The following is a 15795-nucleotide window of genomic DNA, read 5'->3' on the forward strand; positions in this document are numbered from 1 at the left end:
AGACAGATGATAAAATATTTACGATAAGACAATATGCCTAGGCTCACTCCCTAACATTCTAGTGAGGATAGGGGAACCAGAGTGGCCTTAACCAATGAGTGTCAAATCTGGGTGCCAAGTACATAGGGGTTGGTGATGATCATTCTTTATGCTAGAGTATTTTTGATATTTTCTATTAAAGGAAGTTTAAAGGTTGTTGCATACACACAGATATTGGTAAGTTCTGTAAAGGTAAGTCCTTTGTTTGTCTCATCCCCCTGGGTTTCTTCCCAGGGACAGGCAATGGCATGAACACCCTACAGGCGGAGGGGTGGACCCCAGGGAGAAGGCGGATACCTCATGGTGTTGCAGGTCCCGTTCCGCATTGGCCCGCATGTGCCGTATTTCATCTCTGGAGTCTTCCAGCTCCTTCTGTACAAGGTCAAGCTTCTGATCTACAGTGAGGCCTGTCAAACGGTCCACGCCTGTGCGGTTCTTGGATTTACGCCTACCTCGTAACTGTAATCCAGACAAAACCAAGTCAGGGTCAAAGTCAGGCGGAGTCATCGAAATGAACGCTGAGACCTACAAGAAGGTGTCTTGGGAGGCTGGAGTGGTGGCTCAGAGATTAAGAGCACTTCTTCCAGAGGTCCTGAGTTCAATTCCCAGGAACCACATGGTGGTTCACAACCATCTATAATGAGATCTGGTGCCCTCTTCTGGTTGCAGGTGTCCATGCAGTACTATATACATAATAAATAGATCTGAAGAAAAAGAAGGAGGAGGAGCAAAGAAGAAGGAGGAGGAGGAGGAGGAGAAGCAGCAGCCTTGGATGGAGTCTGGGAGCCAGGGTGAAGGAAAGATGTTGGATGTGAGCCCTGAAATGACATTTCCAGAGTCATCTTTAGGCCCTGCACTAAATATCACAAGGCTTATGTTTGACAATAAGTTGAACTATATCTGGTGTATCTGGAGGGTAGAAATGCTGGGGAGTGAGAATGTGAGGTACTATCCTCTCAGCGGAACTATTGCCACCAAGAGAATAGCTGGAAGGTGGGCAGTGGTGGCGCACACCTTTAATCCCAGCACTCGGGAGGCAGAGTCAGGCGGAGCGCTGTGAGTTCGAGGCCAGCCTGGTCTCCAAAGCAAGTCCAGGACAGCAAAGGCTACACAGAGAAACCTTGTCTCAAAAAAACAAAAACAAAAACAAAAAACAACCAAAGAGAATAGTTGGAGAGATGGCTCAAAGGTTAGGAGCACCGGTTGTTCTTCCAGAGGACCCAAGTTCAATTCCCAGTGCCCACAGCTCACAACTGTATGTAACCCCAGTTCTAGGGGATCCAACTCTCACAAATGCAGACAAAATACCTATGTACATAAAATAAAAATTAATTTTAAAAAAAGAAAAGAGAAGAGCCAGGTGGTGGTGGCGCATGCCTTTAATGCCAGCACTCGGGAAGCAGAGGCAGGCGGATCACTGTAAGATCGAGGCCAGCTCGTGTACAAAGGGAGTCCAGGACAGCCAAAGCTACACAGAGAAACTCTGTCTCAAACAAGCAAAAAAAGAAAAGAAAAGGCTGGGGTGTGTGTGTGTGTGTGTGTGTGTGTGAGAGAGAGAGAGAGAGAGAGAGAGAGAGAGAGAGAGAGAGAGAGAGAGAGAGAGAAATAAATAGTGCTATCTACCTTTGAGAGTCCATCACAATCAGGTCTGTGGACTGTGGACGTTGGAGCCTCATGCAGGTTTCTGGCCACCTGCAGGCAATTCTGCCCTAATTGCATGAGGTCTGTATTAGGGGCAAGAGTGTATAGACTGGAGAGGACTTGGGGAGAAGGCTCCACTGGGATGCCACCATCCATGCTGGGTAGAGACTTCCCAGTCACTCCTGCTCTCTAAGTAAGAAAGTGCAATAAACCCATTGGTTGCCCCAGGGTGAACTGTAGTGGATTTTGTACTTTGGTTTGTGTTGGGACCTTAGGATAGGATAGTTAGGGTTCACATCTCCCTTGGGAAGTAATTATAGAAATGCCTCAGCTACAGGCCAGGGAAAGCCCATTGCTCTGTGCCCCCAGATGAACACGGAAGAGCAATGTATCTAGGGCACCATGTTTAGCAAAATGGACAAAACTCGTGAACTTTCTAGGCACTTAAAGGCAATGATCATAGAAAGTGGTTCAGGTAAGGTGTGAACCTCAAAGTAAGTGTGTGTGAGCCTCAGAGAATAAACTTACATTGACTGGCCCTTTGAGATATGACCTGCTGATGGGTGCTTCACACATTTATGTGGCTGGACAGCCCTTGTTGGCTGTTGCTGTTGTGTGACAGGGTGTCTCTGTGTATCCCTGGCTGGCCTGGAACTCATTACATAGACCATGCTGGCTACCTAAAACTTACAGAGCTTCCCTTGCCTTTGCTTCCTGAGTTCTGGGATTAAAGGCATGTGCAGCCATGCCTGGTTTGGTCAGACCTTGTAAACTGAGTTTCCCAATAAAGGTTTTTTTGTTTTGTTTTTTGTTTGTTTGTTTTTGTTGTTGTTGTTGTGTTTGTGTGTGTGTGTGTGTCAGCAAAAGGGTTTGAACCTAAGGCTTTGTGTCTGTCAGGCAAAAATTCTACCCCTGGGCTACATTCCCAGCCCTTGGGTTTTTTGTTTGTTTGTTTTGAGACATGATCTTATTATGTAGCTGAGCTGACCTCAAACTCAATGGCTTTCCTTCCTTGGCCTCCCACATGCTTACAGGGATTACAGGTTTGCCCCACTATACAAGCCTTCCAGAATCCTTCCATATAAACTCAAGTATTCCCGAAGAGTCAGCTACTGAGTGGGAGGATTTCCTCACTTGAGAGGAACTAGAAGGGAAGAGAGAATCAGAAAGTGCAGCAGGCAGTCCTATGGCCATTTGGCCCAAGAATGCACACCAAAGGCAGATGGGCAAATGCGATTTGCATTTCTGGAGGCAGATGGGATGAAACCATGTTCACCCTTTCCTTGTGTACCTGTGAAAATTCTCCCGCTGACATTTTATAGTCCGAAAACCGTGGCATTCGGTGGTCCCTGGGTTCCAGTCTAAAGTAATATTTCTCAAACATCTCTGTTTCTGTTTTGAGAGCCGAGTTTCCATAGCTGCAAGATACAGGGTACCTAAATGAATTCTATGAGCCGCATCCCCAGATAATCAGTATTTGGCACATCACTGGCCACATGTGTCTTGCACATTCTGTAAGACACGTGACCTCTTGGTGGCTTCCTTTCTTCACCTATACAACAGGTATAATCGCGTCACCTGTCTTTAAGGGTAGTGGCAGGGAGTTCAGTGACCTGAGGTCAGCTTTGGGCCACGTACTGCTGCTGGTGTATTGGATCTTTTGGTTACTGAGACTAACAAACCACAAGATTCAGGGTGCTAGTGTTCTGCTGGTCTCACCTTCAGATATCTTCTAAGCCATTGTAAAAGACTTCTGAATGACCACTGTCTTGAAGCTATCTACACCTGCCTGCCACCTTTAGACGCTTCCTTTGGCTTGTATTTCTCTGCTCTTTTACCACCAGGCCCCAACAGATTAGAAATTCCACTGGACATTTATCATAAATGGAAGAAGAATTTGAACAGTGGGGGTTTTTTTGTTTGTTTGTTTGTTTTTGTTTTTTCAAGACAGGGTTTCTCTGTGTAGCCTTGACTTTCCTGGACTCGTTCTGGAGACGAGGCTGGCCTCAAACTCACATCGATCCGCCTGCCTCTGCCTCCCTGGTGCCTCACCTTTGACCATGTCCCCTGGAGGGGGAGACCTGGTGGCACTCAGAGGAAGGACAGCAGGTTACCAAGAAGAGACTTGATACCCTATGAGCATATACAGGGGGAGGTAATCCCCCTCAGGAACAGTCATAGGGGAGGGGAATAAGGGGAAAATGGGAGGGAGGGAAGAATGGGAGGATACAAGGGATGGGATAACCATTGAGACGTAACAAGCACAAATTAATAAAGGAGAAAAAAAAAAAAACCCACCGCCCGCCAGGATGAACAGTGGTTTTTAAACAACCAGAGAAAGCATGTCTAGCTTATCTTGTATATGCCAAGATTATGACCTTCATAACTACTGCTCATACATAAAACTTGCCTTTTGTGTCTGCTTGTTTGCTTGTTTGTTGACTGGGCGTGGTGGTTTGGATGAGAATGGCTCCCTTAGGGTCACATGTTTGAATGATTGGTCTCCAGCTGCTGGGACTGTTTGGGAAGGATCGGGAGGCGTGACCCTTTGGAGGAGGTGTGTCATTGGCTGTGAAGTCTCACAAGGCCACGCCAGTCCTAGATACAGATACTGCTCGCTCTCTCTGCCTTGTGCTCGTAGATCAGATGCATGCTTTCAGTTACTGTCCCAGCAACCATGCTTGCCTGCCTATGGCCATGTTCCCCACCATGAACCCTACCTAACCCTCTGGAGCACTGAGCCCCTAAACGAAGTGCTTTCTTTTATAAGTTGCCATGGTCATAGTGTTTTGCCACAGCAATAGAAAAGTAACTAAGAAACAGGGTATCACTGTGTAGCCCTGGCTAGCCTGGAACCTGTGCTACGTGGACTAAGGTTGACCTTGAATTCACATAAATCTGCTCCCTCACTGGTGCTGGGACTAAAAGTGTGAGACACCATGCCCAACTTGTGTGTGTGTGTGTGTGTGTGTGTGTGTGTGTTACTGAGATTGAACCTAAAGCTCTGGAAATACTAGGCAGAGGCTCTACCAGTGAGGTACAGCCCCAATCCTAAGACTTTCCCATTTTGTCTGTATGCACATATATACATACATATGTATACAGAACAGATGGTGGCATCCAGACCTACATGTAGTATCAAAATGATTCCTGAATTTTGAAATTAGTGCAGAATCCCAGTGGGAAACAGAGGAAAATAAAGACATCTTGCCTTTCCAGCACATATCAGATTCTCAGTGGAGCCTTCCAGGGGCCCCTGAGTCTGAATCTCTGCTGCATGACCTTGGGGAAGGAAAGTTCACAAAGTGTGTACCTCTTCGGATAACTGTATCCTAGATAAGACTGGCAGTTATTATAGACACTCAAAAAGAAACTTCAGAAAGTGTGTGGCTGTATCATATATATAAGGCTGTGGCATATGACGGACACTCAAAATGGCAATTAGTAATCATCTCTCGATTCTGGCATAAACTATTTACAGATGTATAAAAAACCAACAACTATTGTGGCTGCCAGAAACAGGGTACTGTGTAGTATCAATACATTGTACACAGCACCTCACTACATCATGGGAACTTGGCATCCAGTTAACGTGCTGTGATAGAGGGAAAACAGGAAACTACAGAGCGCTGGACCAATCATCCCTCACCATACACCTCCACGCTTAAACCCTCTCGGCCCACGAAGCCTCAATCAAATAATTTCAATAGCGTTGTTTCCACCCAGCCACCATATTAATTTTATCTTAATATTAACTTTGGAAAAGGGCTTAGGAGACCACCTGATGCAGGCCAGGAGAGCCCAAAGAGACAGCAAGCCAAAGCTCTAGTGTCACCAAATCCTCTCCGGTCTTTGCAAGGCTGCCCAGCTTCCTTGCCCCTTCACCCAATGCCGGCTCCATCAGTGGCTTGTTGGCTCAGGAGCAGGCAAGGAGCAAGGAAGGGTAACCAGGCAAACACAAGTTCCTTCTCCACAGTAGCGGATTGTGTCCCCCGCGGGGTTCAGCGTAGGCATGAGTGGTCTGCAGGTTACAGCCGAGGCCGAAGAGGCCCACGGTGCCGGTACCTGAGCTCCTCCACCAGCCCGCACAATTGGATGACAGGCAGCTCGCCATCTTCCTCCGTCTGGGATTCAGTGGCCACGCTTTCCGTATCCTCCTCAGTCATCTCTCAGCCTAGCGTGGTCTGAGAGCCTTTAGTAGAGACGCTGGCGTCACTCCGGCTGCCACCCAGCGGTGAGGCGCGTTGCCTAGACAACTGAACATAGCGTACGGGGCGGGGCTTCCAGCCCCTCCCTTGCGCCTCGCCGTGGAGATGGAGAGTTGCTACCTGCCTACTCCGATGGCTAGCTGAGATCCATCTCATTTCTCTAATAAGAGTCGCCCTTAAACTGGTAGTCACATTAACAGTTCGGGTTTGCCCAGGGCTTTCTCTGTCCTTGACATCATGTTATGCCTGTTGCAAAGACCCTGCAATAATCCTATTCATCCTCCCAATCAGAAAACCCAGGCCCAGAAAGCTAGCAGAGAGGCTCGTGGCATGGTAAGGATTCTAGTCTGTGTTTACTGTCTGCAGTTTCACACATGCTAGCTGCGGCTTTCCTAACATTGCAACGCCTCCCGTTTGCTGGAAGAGAAAGAGAAGATGTGGTTGGTTTTAAAATAAGTATGAGTTCAAGACAAGTGCCTAAAAGACCGCGTCGTGTGTCTTTAGTTTGTGATGATGGGTAGCAAGGACCTTTTTGAGCCCTTTAATGGCTTGCAATTAACGAGACAATGAGATGACGGAGACCCAGACAAGTTGCAGCCTTGGATGACGACAGTAACAACACTGTCTGGTACACTTTAAAGGTGGTTAAGACAGCAATTTTTTTAAGATGGCGAATCTTATGGTTTGTGGTTGAAAACCACATTTAAAAATTTAAATGCATGTAGAGCAGTGTGAGTTTCGGGGTGTGTTAGGTTTGGAAGACACAACCCTTAATCCATACACTTAAGTTATCACTAAATCGGTACACTACAGTTAACACTGAAATTCTTTCTTTGTGTTAGCTTGGGAGTGTAGCCTAATGTCCCCATAAAAGGGGAAAAAGGAAAGGAAGGATGAAAGAACCTTCTACCTTAAGGAATTAGAAAATAGAGCAGCTAGAGTCAAGGAGGAAGGGTTCCAGAGACAGCCTTATTCCTGGCAAATTGTGGATATTTACAGTGGTGGTGTTTTTTTTTCCCCCCAGGGGCGCCATAGGCGATGTTTTATTTTATTTTATTTTTTAAGACATCAAAAGTTTTCAAGATTCTCCAGCTGGAGTAAACCCCAGAGCAAATATGACAGCCATCAAAACCAGAACTCCACAGTTGGAAGGTAGCATTGAAGTTTGCGGAGGTCTGTTTCCCATGGTTGGCTGTAGTATGGTTCAAGTTAGAGGCAGGAGGGCTCTGGTACTATGCCACTGGTACCATGACAGAGGCCATCCTGGCAATACGAAATGGCCCAGTAGCCATGAGGGGGTCAGCTGTGATGTGCAGCATTCGTCTGAAGCATCAGTGAAGGCGCTAGTGTCTTGTTGACAGGGTTTTTCTCTGCGTAGCTCCCAGGGGCCCTCAGTCTGCTGGAGTCCCTTCCCAGCCATCCTCAAACCAGTTCCTTACTCCCTGGAGACTACCCAAAGTACCAATAGGGCTTCCTTCCTGGGATTCCTTAGTACATGTATTGTATGTAGTTCAAAGAACATGTATTGTACCGTATGTAGTTTCAGAAGACCACGCTACAGTCTGTTTAAAATATAAGAGGGTAAATTATGGCCAAAGAGGCCATGAAGAGACATTTTGATTGTTGTTGTTTGTAGGCTCAATTTTCTTAACAAATATATTTTATTACGAACTTACTAACCGAGAGTATGTCACTTGTACCAGACTAACCTATACGATAGGAAAAGGAGATTAAAGAAGACAATAACAGAACTATAAGGATATCAATTCCGAGGAACGATTCTCCTAGCGTAATCAGCAGGATTTCTTCTGCTGGAACCTGGAGTAACCAGAACCCGGAACCTCAGCAGTGAGCCCAGAGCCCTGAAGCCTCCCCTCGAGCGGTTCTCTCTAGGAGCATTTCGAAGTGGAGAGATGAACAGCCAAAACTATCCCAAGTCTCCAAAAGCCTCTTGTTTCTGGCTCATTTATATATCTCCTCCCAGACTCTGTTCACGGATCTTTTCAGCTGGCAACCCGCACCTCGAAGCTCCCGCACGAGGTGGTTTGCCTTCTAGTGGATTAGCCTCACCTGTTCTCTCACAAGACAGTTGCCCATCCCACACTTGGGATCATCACAAAAGTTGTTGTTTAAAGGGGCATGGCACCTAGATTGCATTTGTAATCAACATCAACTTCTAATGGCATTTAAATAATACACTGACGCATACACACAACCAAGCTGAGTGTGACAGTGCACTCATGCAAGCCCAGCATTGGTAAATGTTGAGGGCACAGAAGCCCTTGCACTCACAGAAAAGAGGACCAGCTGTCTCCTCAATGGAGGAGAGAAAAATCAAATAACTGCATTCCACTCAGGAAGCTGAGAGTGGAGTTTGTTTGTTTGTTTGTTTGTTTTTGTTTTTCGAGACAAGGTTTCTCTATGTTATCTTGACCGTCCTGGACTCGCTTTATAGGCCAGGCTGGCCTCAAACTCACAGCGATCCGCCTGCCTCTGCCTCCTGAATGCTGGGAGAGAGTGACCTGGTGACCTTTTCGCTATCTGTGGAGTCAGACCTCTCCTACCTTTTGATAGAGAGGCAGACCTCACCCACATCCCCCAGAAGAATTATCCGAGACTTTTCCCTCTCTATACCGTTACCCACCCTTAGGGGAGATGTCACATGAGCTTTCTGGCCAGCTGACCTCTCTGCTATCCCTCAGAGACCACAACAGATTCCAGGCCTTTAGCTATAGAGCCTACCCTCACGGCACTTGTATTTTGTAAAAGAGTTTGTATATAGTCATACCTAAAGCTTTATTGTGTACCTGGAATTGGCTGATTGTTGCCTGGAAATATTTTCCCAAATTATACTGTGTTTTATTTTATTTAAGTTTTTTCGAGACAGGTCTTCTCTGTGTTATCAGGCTGGCCTGGAACTCACAGCGATCCACCCACCTCTGTCTCTCAACTGCTGGGATTGCAGGTGTGTGCCACTGTGCCCAGCTTGTTTTAAATATGCTGACAATGATTAGACTCCTTGGGTTTTCATTCTTATGTCTTCTTGTGGTTTGCTTCCCTTTAAGCCACCCACAGGGACCCCTACAGGTAAAAGCGCTGGGAGGATCAGGAGTTCAAGGTCATCCACAGATACATAGTAAGTTATTGGTTAGCCTGGGCTACCAATATTCATTTATGAATAATAAATTATAATTTAATAAATTATAAATAAAGAATCAATTATTAGTGGGCACTATCTTGTGTTGCTTAGCAACACCATAGAGTGTACTTACACAAACTTAGGTAGCTATTGCACTCTTGGGCTAAAGGGTATCAATATTCATAGCTCAGCCTACCTCACCCATGGTCATGACGAATGAAACATCCCAAGATGCAATCAAACACCAGAGTGATGTAACCCAGTGATTTTGTAAACACAAACCCCTGGAAGCTGCTGCTGGCATAACACAGCATACTGCTTTACAGTGATGTTCTTTATGTAAGCAGAAAGAATAAAGTCTACAATAATGGGGAAAAAAAGTCTAATTTCTACTTAAACCAACATAGTAGCTTACTCTCCTTATTAAATATGTATAATACTCAATTGTTTTGCTGCATTGTTAGGCCCCTGGCAGCCCACTGGGTTTGGTTACACCAAGGGCACCACCAACATTCCAGTAATACATTACACTATGGCGTTAGGATGGCGACAATAATATAGGTTATCTCGTTACTACCAGTGGGACCACATTATAGATTTAGTCTGGTTTTGACAGAGCTGCCACACGTGGCACCTAGCTGTGTATGAGCCACAAAGCAACAGACATTCAACCTTTCCCTCCTTATGGAAACAAATGGGGAAGCTATAACTCACCAACAAACAGAACTTAAGTGTACATAACTTTAAAAGCCTGACCAGATCAAATAGTAGATGAAGATTCCCGCTGCTGGTCCCAAGGAAGAATGATACAACCCCTCGGAAAACCTCTCTCGCTCTCTCTCTCTCTCTCTCTCTCTCTGTCTCTGTCTCTGTCTCTGTCTCTCTCTCTCTCTCTCTCTCTCTCTCTCTCTCTCTCTCTCACACACACACACACATTATTCCTCATTTCAGTAGACAAGGACGTCATCTTTCCATGAGCTCAGTTCAGCAAACCTGGGCATCATCCTAGACCGGCCCTCGTGGGCCCCTGCCTCAATTCCACAGCTGATCTTTCACCAGAGCTCATTGACCCCTTCTTCAAAATAAGTGTAGAGCGTAACTTCTTATCGCCGCAGCCACCAAGGTCTAAACCACCATTTATCTTTCACCTAAATGACTGCCGTTACCATCTCACTGTGCACGTTGTAATGGTGTCGGTAAAACTGTAAGAGAGGAAGAGAGGGAAGGGCCAGGAAAAGGGAGAGGAGGAAGGTGAGAAGGGAGGAAAGAAAAGACTAAGGGAGGGAGGGAAGGAGAGAGGGAAGCAGGAAAGGAGGGAAGGAGGAAGGAGAGGAGAGAGGGCGAAAGGGAGGGAGGGATAGAGAGAGGGAGGGAGGGAAGGAGGAAGGAAGGAAACGCTTTCTTTTTTCTTCTCTCGTATCAGGCAGTATATTCACACTCAGCCAAGGCAAGGGTTAAACATAAATTGGATCGTGTCTCCTGGTACAGAGCAGAATAACTTCCTGTCTGGCTCAACGTAAGATCCACTCTTCCCTCCGAAGACCACATGGCTCACCTCCCCCCCCCTCCTTGGCCCTTTTCAGATTCAGTTTCCTTTCAAGTCTGTCGCCTCCTTCCTGTTGTCTTCCCTGTCCTGGACAACCAACCAAACAAGTTCATTAATGTTGAAAGAAGGACCTGGAATGCAAAGCGGCTTGCAAACACAGCGCATCACTGCAGCAACACATGGGCCGAGTTCCACCCCCTTGTCCTTCAAAGCAACCTCCAATCATTCCTGTTGTTTGTTTGTTTGTTGGAGGTAGGGTCTTATGTAGCCCAGGCTAGCCTTGAATTCCCTATATAGCCCAGGATACGTTGAACCCATGACTCTCCTGTTCCCCTTCCTCAGTACTGGGATTATATAGCATGTACCACCTACCACACTCTCTGCACCCAGAGCTTGCTGATTTTTGGCTAGGCTGCCTAGTGAGTGAGCCTCAGCCATTCTCTCTCCTGTCTCCACATCAGTCCCCAACACTTGAGGTGACCAGCATGCCCTTGTGTTACCCAGCATGCCTAGCTCTTTTATGTGACTGGTCGGGGTCTGAATTCGGGTCCTCATGCTTGTACAAGCACTTTTATCCTCTGGGCCATCTCCCCAGCCCCAGCAGCAGATTGTTTCAATCATCCAGGTTTCCAGGCATCACTTGGCTGCTTGCCTCAACTTGGGTAAACCTCCCAGTGGTTTTTGACTCTTGGTTTCCACACTTATCAAATGGGGTCAGCAAATGGGGTTGCATTTTCAGCAACTACTCTATGCATCTTACAAGAGTACTATGAGCCGTGGGTTGGGGAAAGGAAAAGTATGTAGAAAACGTGAAACCAAGATGGACACTCCAGCATCGCCTCCGCTTGGAGGAGCGGCTGTTGGGGTGGTGGGTGTGGAGGCTGCTCACAACAGATCATTGCTCCGTTGAGTGATTCAGCTCAGAGAATTTAAATAATAATAGTGGAAATCACCATTGTTAGCTCTCTGTATATCTGTTTCCCATTAGGTAATATTACTATTGCTTAATAAATGCACTTAACCAATCATTGTTTCAGGTACTGTTTATTGAGCACCGGCTGTATGTTCGATGCTGGGCAAGGCACAATCTGTGCATCATCCTGTTGCATCAGCGCTGATGACTCTGTGAGATATAGGCTCCTCTGTGCACCCTGTTTCACTCATGAGGACACCGAGGATCAGAGAAGTTAAGCAACTTGCCCGACATCACGTAGCCATCCTGGGCGGGGCTGAAATTTAAATCTAAGTTCATCTCACCCCTTTCTATAGCCTTTCTCTCTCTGCCCTGTTGCCACAGTGGTCCTCAGTGGTTGGGTGGTTGGGACCCCTAACCCCGCCCCATTCCCCACCGCACCCCCATCCCCCCCATCCCCACCACCAGGTGACTTCTGGAACTATCCGAGCTATTTTTGTTTATAGTAACTGAGGATGCCATGGACATAATATGGTGGCAGTGCTAGAATTTCTGTTCAAGCTAGCTTTCTAGAACCCTGGTGACAAATGATCCTTTAAGCAACTGAGATTGATTGTCTCACAGTTATGAAGGTTAAAAGTCATAAATTAAGGTGTCAGTGGTGCTATCCTCCCTCGGAAGCCTATAGAGACGAAGTCTTCCCAGTTTTCTTAGCTTCTGGTGGTGCTTTGCTTTCTTTGGTGTCTTTGGCTTGTGGCTTCATCACACCACACAACGCATCTCCTTTTTACAGGGCCGCTTTCCCTGTATCTTTGTGTCTTCTACATTTTATTTTTTGGTAAGTCTCATATCAGGTTTATTATTTTTTTAATTTTGCTTTTTATTTTTGCTTTAGCTAGCTGGTTAAGTGCGTGCGTGGATGCATGTGCCACAGGACACACTCGGAGGTCGGAGGACAACTTCCTGGAGTTGGTTATCTCCTTCCACCATGCAGCACTGAGGATCGAACTTGAGTCTTCAGGCTTGGCAGCAAGACCCGTGACCCACCAAGTCATCCCACCAGCCCTTCATTTCATTTTTTGACCAAAACGAATATTACAGAACATTACATTAAGAGCCAACTCTAAACATACATATATCTAATGCAAATCTATTAATACATGTGATATATTATATATCATATAGTAATATATCTATACTATGTATACTAATATATAATTTAAATATAATTATTTAATCCCCAGACACTGCTCTAATTACACCTGTGAGCATCCTTATCCTAACTAAGGGTCACATTGGAACTTTTAAGCTGGCCTGAATTGGCAGGGGGTTGGGGGTGGCGATGGCAGCAGGGGAGGGAGGTGGGGACTATCCAACACATGTTACCGCAGAATACGAAACAAGAGGAGCCTCACAACCAAGTCTTATCTAGTTCCAAGTACCAGCAAGGCTGAGGTTGCGGGAGTCAGGCACTTGTGCCCTGGGAAGCAGGAAGAATGCATCCTTGTTAATCCAGACAGCTGCCTCCAGCAGTGACGCCATGTTCAGAGGCCACCCTGTCTTCCAACCGCCTCCGCTTCTCTGAGACCCCTTCCTTTGACCTGGCCTCCGGCACTTCCATGTGAACGCGGCCTCCTGCCTGCCTTTCTGCAGGAGTCTGTTTTGAACCACAGGGTCTGATCTACCCAAGAGGTCAATGTTTGGGGCCTTTGCAAACAAGACCAGCCGTGTGAGGTGGCTCTCATCTAATGACGTGCAATATCTTCAGCAAATGCTCATTGAGCACCTACTGTGTGCCCAGCCACGAGCCTCCGTGGTTAAGAGCACACGCTGCTCTTGCTGAGGACCTTGCTGAGGTTTGACTTCCAGCACCTCCCAAGTAAATAAGTAGTAAAATGTAATCAATTATAACGACCAGGAGAATGGATTGTTGTCTAATTTGTGTTCCTTGTGTAAATTCTGTCTGTTGTTCTGCTAGTGTCCTGCACAGTAAGGTAAATAAATGCCTCGTCAACGCTTTTGGGTTTCTTTGTTCTCAAACTATATCCTAATCTTTGTTTTCCATGACCTTAACATTCATTGCTTGAAAGGTTTATTTACTTTACGTGTGTGTGTTCTTTGCATGTATGAGCTCTGTGTGCGTGCCTGATGCCCCTGCAGGCCAGAAGAGGGCAGTAGGTCCCCCGGAAATGCAGTTATAGATGTTTGTGAGCTGTCATGTGCGTGCTGGGAACCAAACCCCAGGTTCTCTGCAAATACGGTAAATGTTCTTAACCTCAGAACCAACTTTCCAGCCTCAACCTTGACATTTTGATTCCTTTCGTGTGTGTGTGTGTGTGTGTGTGTGTGTGTATCTGTCTGTCTGTCTGTCTAAATGTAGTCTCAAGTTTCAATATATAGTCCCGGAACTCACTGTGTATAACAGGCTGTCTTCAAACACAAAGATCCACCCATCTCTCCCTCTTCAAGGGCTGGAGGCAGCCCCAGCCTTGATATTCTTTGCTGTTGCTGTTTTGTTTTTGAGACGGGTTTCTCTGTGTAGCCTTGGCTCTCCTGGAATTTGCTCTGTAGACCAGGCTGACACTGAACTCACAGCTATCCGCCTGCCTCTGCCTTTTGAGTCCTGGGTTTCAAGGTGTGTACCACCATCACCCAGATGAGATTCTTAAAGAGTAAACAGCAGTTATTTGTGCACAGTACTCCTTGGTTTGGGCTTGGTTTGGGTGTTTACTTGTGATTCAACTCGAGTTCTCATGTTGGACAGCAATAGCAGAGAAATGGAGTGTCACCCTGAGGGCAAGAAGTGAGCATCTGAACATGGGTCAGCCCCTTGGTTAAGATGACATGTGCCAGGCTTCTCTGCTGCAGCTGCTGTTTGTCCCTGTGGTTAACGAGTATGTCGTTGGAAGATACTGTGAGTCTATTTAAATATCTTGTTCTCACCATCCTCCACCCACCCGTGTTAGAGCTTCTTATAATTCGTGCCCAAGTTCATGTTACTGTAACAGCTGCCAAATGGTGGTTGTTTTCTTTTTTTGGTTTTCCGAGACAGGGTTTCTCTGTGTGACAGAGCCCCAGAGGTCCCTGGACTGGCTTTGTAGATCAGGCTGGCCTCAAACTCACAGAGATCCACGGAAGCCTCTGCCACCCGAGTACTGGGATTAATGCCATGTGCCACCCACGCCCAGTAATCTCCTCATTTCCTTTACGTTTCCTTGTCTAAATTCTACTTTATTTACTTCTGTCCGGATGCACTGATAAGTTCTTTTTTTACATTTTTCTTTATTTTGTAATTCATATATATGGTTGTCTTGCCTATATGTGCATGCTTAGGGCCCCCAGAGGCCAGGGGAGGGTGTCAGACCCTCTGGACCTGGAGTTACAGAGGGTTTTCAACTGTCATTTGGGTGCTGGGTATCCAATCTGGGTCCCTTGGAAGAGTAGCGAGGGCTCTTGGACCTCTGAGCCATCTCTCCAGCCTCAACTGGTAGATTCTTACTTTCCTTGCTAGTGTTAAATTGGTTGACATTTGAATCACCCCAAATTTGGCCCTGTGCATTGGTGCCTGTGTCCTTTTGTGTCCCTGTTTGTTCTCTGGCAGACCAGATGTTCATCTGTCTGTGTTTCCCTTACTCAAGTCTGGGCTCAGCTGTTATTCCAAAAAGTTCTGGTTCCTTTTGTGCGGAATTTATATAATAAAGGAAGAAACTGGAAGGACAGAGCAACTAACAAGGATGAATGTGTTCATGGGCTTTTGTAAATGCCCTAGCTGTTTCTTGTCGCCCACTAGCTGTGAGACCTAAGAGGACAGAATACTGCTTACCTTCTCCCAATGAAGACAAACTTATGGCTGTCAGACAGGGCGGGGGGTGGGTGGGGTAGGTGGGGGACCCCAGGGTGCTGAGTGGGGGGCTGTTGGTGTGTACTACAATCCCTGCAGTGTAGGGATGGAGGTCTGAGGACAGCAAGTTCAAGGCCAAACAGGGCTTTGCAGAGTGAAACAGCAAAATAATAATAATAATAATAATAATAATAATAATAATAATAATAATAATAATAATGAGTTGCTGACATCCAGAGTTCTCCATTCATTGTGTATTGAACCCTCTCAAGATGTTGGGGTGCCCCCCCAAGTGCCCCTCCCTTTTTGCTGTGGTTCTATTTTGTTTCCAGTTGGCTACAAAAGAACCTCATCCTCCATCAGTCCCTGTCTATGGAACTCAGTGATAATTAAAACTAACAGCATCCGATGAAGATCAAGAATGACCCCTGCTCCATCCTGGCCCACAGGACATTGGGAGCTATTCCT

The 15795-nt window shown here is 46.4% G+C and overlaps 1 protein-coding gene across 1 annotated transcript in view; it reads right to left on the reverse strand.

Moving 5' to 3' along the window:
* Positions 1-5916, reverse strand: part of CFAP263 (cilia and flagella associated protein 263) — a 28670-nt gene extending 22754 nt beyond the window's left edge. The window contains exons 1-3 of the mRNA XM_084757104.1: positions 5746-5916; positions 2972-3098; positions 337-498 (exon numbers count right to left, since the gene is read on the reverse strand). Of these exons, the coding sequence (XP_084613230.1) occupies positions 337-498; positions 2972-3098; positions 5746-5846 (390 nt within the window). The 5' untranslated portion in view covers positions 5847-5916. The remainder of the gene's footprint in view (positions 1-336; positions 499-2971; positions 3099-5745) is intronic.
* Between the last annotated feature and the right edge of the window lie 9879 nt (positions 5917-15795).

This window comes from Acomys minous (genome assembly GCF_964271855.1).
Source record: "Acomys minous genome assembly, chromosome: 14".
Classification (NCBI taxonomy): Eukaryota; Metazoa; Chordata; class Mammalia; order Rodentia; family Muridae; genus Acomys; species Acomys minous.